General features: G+C 30.8%; 1 protein-coding gene across 1 annotated transcript; it reads left to right on the forward strand.

Moving 5' to 3' along the window:
- Positions 1–2,110: 2,110 nt before the first annotated feature.
- LOC107410888 (protein FAR1-RELATED SEQUENCE 5-like) lies at positions 2,111–4,917 on the forward strand. Its single transcript, XM_060815395.1, has 3 exons — positions 2,111–2,372; positions 3,969–4,671; positions 4,797–4,917. The coding sequence occupies exons 1-3, from the start codon at positions 2,111–2,113 to the stop codon at positions 4,915–4,917; spliced, it is 1,086 nt and encodes a 361-aa protein (XP_060671378.1).

Genomic DNA, 4,917 nt, shown 5'->3' on the forward strand with positions numbered 1-4,917 from the left:
CTGTCCTACTCTTCACCTAAAAGAAATTAACTCATTATTTAAGCTCCACTCAAGCATGCACTTTCTTTCCTCGAAGAAGAAAACAGTTGTATCATTTTTGTGAATTATTCATTGATAAATTCTTGTTTAACTTTGATCCTCTTATTAGAATTTTTTTCCCAAACTAAAAAATGGGGAGAGGATAATATTAGGAAAAAAAAAATAATAATGATAATGCATTTTATTGGTTTAAAGGAAATGATAAAGACATATCAATTGATGATACTCAACTAATAGGTGAAAATTTATGTATTAAAAAAACAACAACAAAGAAAGATTTAATAACAACAACAAACGAAAATTATTTATTATGTGGTTTAGATTTTACTGTATTGCTTGTGCTTAAATTTTTGTTGGATATTAGAACTTTATTAGTTTTTTTTTTCCCTCAAAAAAAATGGCAACTGTAGTTTTTTTTTTTTGTAACCTCCTTTTTTGTTTATAACTAAGTTCTTTATTAATGTTTTTATATAAACAATTTTTTTAGGTGTCTGTTGCTTTTACAACATAAATTTGGTGTGGCTTTTGTTTGTAGGGAATATATGTTTATTTCTTTCTTAGATATGTCTTTTCAAATTTTTTTAAAAAATTTACATGGTCTTAATTTTATTGAGTTGTTATATTAGTATGTTATTATTGGTTGATAGGGATGAACAAAATGTAAATAGCTTCATATTAATATTATTGACAAACCTTCACTATTTTTTTATTTTAGAGTAATTACTATTAGTTGGTTTCCTTCTCTTCAATCGAAAGTTAAAATATATTATAATTGTTAATAATGAAATATTCATTAAATAATTTTATACGTTAAAGAACTTAATGTTGGTTTATATGAAATTTAAGATACAAAATGTTTATATGGAATTTAGAAAAGTATCAATGGTGCTAAAATATCCTCGTTTATGATGTAAGTATTTTGTGTTTTCACTGCTTATTTAATTTTTTGTTTAGTAAAAGATGTTCTATTTTTTATAAAAAATAAATCATCTTTCATGAAATGATTTATATAATTATTCTATTCAAATAAATTTTCTTCTTTCTATTAATATATAATTAAAAAAATGATCAGTAGATAAATATTTTTCAAATTATTATATCATAGCAATCATAAAATTATTTTAATTAGAAATTTTCCATACAAAAAGTGAACTATTATATATCCAAATTTCATATTAAACCACACGTGACCTAGTATATATATATATATATTGCTGTAGCTTCAAACCGAACTTATCTTGGTAGTATAAAGGCAATAGAATCAAGGATGTGATTAATTACGAATTGTATGATTGAACCAAAACATTTGCACCTTGCAATCTTTTCCTTTTTTTTTTTTTTCTTTTTTTTATTTAGCAAGTTCCTTTTGGAAATTCACATAATGATAACCATGCCATTAGAACATTAGTATAGTTTTTGTTCAGAGCATAAGCTGCTTATAGTTTTTATAATTCACATGCTGCATGTTAAGCACTAGTGTTAAAGAATTAAAAGTAAAATAAAATAGAAGGAGAACAAGAAGAAAAAGATATTGGAAATCCTTCTTTAATAACAAAGTAATGATATAAATATTGGTGGCCGGAAAAATTTTTCTAGGGCCGCATGGTGTATAACAAGATTTATATTTTAATTTATGACATGGAGAGGTAAAAATTTAGCTATGTTGTAATCCAACTAATTATATTATATACTAACTATTAATTTTTTTTCCTAAATTTCTTGTAGAGAAATTGATTCGCAATGCTTTGATAATACACATTAAATTGATTGAAAATTTATAAAAATAAAATAAGCATACTCTTTAAGGAAAAAGAAAAAGAAAAAGTTTTGATTTTGTTATGTTTAAACAATTAAAGTAATTGAAAGCCAGGGAACTTTAATTTAAATATTATACTTATTTTAAATAACTATTAGATATAAGAGAAATGGATATATATATATATACAGAGAGGCTAGCCTCAGGACCGACCGCATGGGTTATATGCGGACCAAACATGTGATGAAATTTCCTGCCCTTCGATTTGCACTGCTGGCATCTACGACCCAACTTCAAAGCAACTCTCACGTGAGAATGGCTGGCCAAATTTCCCCTGAGCCCTTCCCGCTCATATTCCCGCTCTCACCAGCTCGAGAGGACTTTGCGAAAATTCCCAATCACACCAGCAGCAACCAGCATTGCCATCCTTGCAAACCCACCAGATCGCACCACCATTGCCACAGCATTGCCATCTTGCAAAGCACTAGCTCGCACCACGATTGCCACCCTTCTCTGTACCTACCAACTCATAATCTTCTACTCTGCATGTCTGTATTCTGGCTCTTCATATCTGTGAGTGAGTGAGTTTATGTTTTGTAATTTTTTTTTCATTCTGTTTTTTATGTTGGTGGTTTTATGTAGTTTTACATAGTTGAAATTGTTAAATGTGGGATTGTGATTTGGGTTGAGAAATAACTTGAACGAAGGCCAATCTTCATGATGATTTTCGAAAATTTAGAAAATGATACTTTTCGCAGAAAAAGCATGAATGTGTATGCATGTTGTTTTTCTTTCCTGGTGTATAAATACCACTGTTCATGCATATTGTTCACATATACTATTCATTGTGTAATAATCAATTCACTTAGTCTATCATAATACTAACACAAAAGAGATATTTACACCACTTGTTTTTAGAGTATATGAATGGCCAATCCATGCATGCTATACAAGAGAAAATAAGTTTGTTATAATTGGAACATAAAGTAATTCTATTTTGTGATTCCTATATCTATACACACACACACACATAAAGACATATGTATATATATACTATTGTGTTCCATTCCAAAGCTGCTTAGTTTAGTCTTAAATAAGAACTTTGAATAATTATAATCCCCTTAATATGCATGAAACGTAGAGTTAATAGATTAAATTGATATCATTGCTTTTTATTTTTATTCTTTTAATAGCCTTTGCGTGGATTGGTTAACCTCTCATTGATTAAAGAGTTATGTATCAATATTTTTTTTTCCCTTTATCTAGCAAAGATGTAATTATTTCATTGTTTTGCAACTTATATTTTTCATTTTTATATGTACTATTAACCTTTTTGAACCCCATGATTCAGATTTATTTATTTTTTTTTTTTTTTTTCTGTTGATGCACACATATTTGTTTCTTTCATTATAGAGTGTGCTGGATCAGCAACCATAATGCAAACTCGGCAGATTTTGGCTGAAGTGCCTTTATTTTTGCAACATTTTTCTCTTCTACTTAGAAACTAAACTTTCTTAAAATAAAAGATATTACCACCTCTCATGATGGTTTTGCTTTGTCGTCTACCAAGTTACAAATTGATCAATAGGAAGCTGGTTTGAGTGTAGAATAGTTGGAAGCAAATTCAAATTGGAAACATGAGTGTAGAACAATTGGAAGCAAATTCAGATTGTAGACAAGTTGAAGACATATCCTTGCTGTCACATTCAAAATCCATGGATGATATTTACATTCCCCAAGTGGCCGAAAACTGCGAACCAAAGGTTGGATAAGAGTTTGAATCGATAGATGGGGCACATGAGTTCTACATTAAATATGCAAAAGAGGCGAGGTTTAGTGTTCGTGGCAGTTCGACTAAGAGATGTAAAGGTGCGAATGAAGTTGTTAGGAAAGAATTTATGTGTTTTAAGGAAAGAGTATCTTCTATAAAGGACGGTGAGAGAAAAAGGTGTCGGGGGATGACAAGAGAAAATTGTAAAGCTAAACTTGCCATGGTTAGGTCAAAAACGGGGAAATTTGTCATCACTGTATTTGTTAAAGAACATAGTCATCCATTATCAACCCCTCGAAGAGTGCATTTATTAAGGTCACATCGTAGTGTGTCTGAAGCCAAGAAGTCACTAACCTTGCAGTTTTCAGCAGCAAATGTGCTAACTCATCAACAAATAAGCAGCTGGAGGTATAGAGAATATTGGGTGTACAAAGAAGGATATATATAACCATGAATCTAAGGTGCAGAATGAATTAAGAGGACAAGATGCAGAACTTTTAAAGGAATATTTCCTAACCGAGCAAGAAAAGGATCCATGCTTCTTTTTTAAAATAGATGTAGATGATGATGGTAAATTGAAGCGTTGTTTTTGGGCTGATTCGGTGTCTAGAAGAGCTTATGGATGTTTTGGTGATGTAGTTGTATTTGATACAACATACAACACTAATCAATATGGTATGATATTTGCACCCTTGGTAAGGGTGAACAATCATGATCAAACGGTGCTTTTTGCATGTGCCTTTTTAAGTGATGAAAAAACAGAATCAATTGTTTGGTTGTTTGAGCTATTAAAGGATAGCATGCCAATGAACAACCCAAAAATGATCATTACCGATCAAGATCCTGCAATGACAAAGGCTATAGTTCAAAGCTTACCGAATACATTTCATAGGTATTGTAGTTGGCACATACTTGAGAAGTTCTCTGCGTATTTAAATGCAATCACCTATAGAGATTTTTATAAGGACTTCCAACAATGCATTTGGGAATCAGAGTGCTCTGAAGAGTTTGAAAGAAAATGGGTGACTACCATCGAGAAGGCAAGCTTAGATAACAATGATAGGTTAAAATCAATATTTGAGCTACGTTCAAGATGGGTGCCTGCGTATGTTAACCACATATTCTCAGCTGGAATGTCAAGTAGCCAATGTGCGGAAAGCCCCATATATTTTTCAAGAAATATGTTTCGAAGAGAAACTTATTGATGGATTTCATACTTCAATTTAATAGGGTGCTTGCACATCAACGTCACAAAGAGTTAGGGGCTGATCATGTTGATATTAATGAGAAGCTTGTTTTGAAATTGCCATTGGAAATGCAAAAGCAAATGGCTGAGATTTACACACACTAG

This window comes from Ziziphus jujuba, chromosome 3 (genome assembly GCF_031755915.1).
Source record: "Ziziphus jujuba cultivar Dongzao chromosome 3, ASM3175591v1".
Taxonomy (NCBI): domain Eukaryota; kingdom Viridiplantae; phylum Streptophyta; class Magnoliopsida; order Rosales; family Rhamnaceae; genus Ziziphus; species Ziziphus jujuba.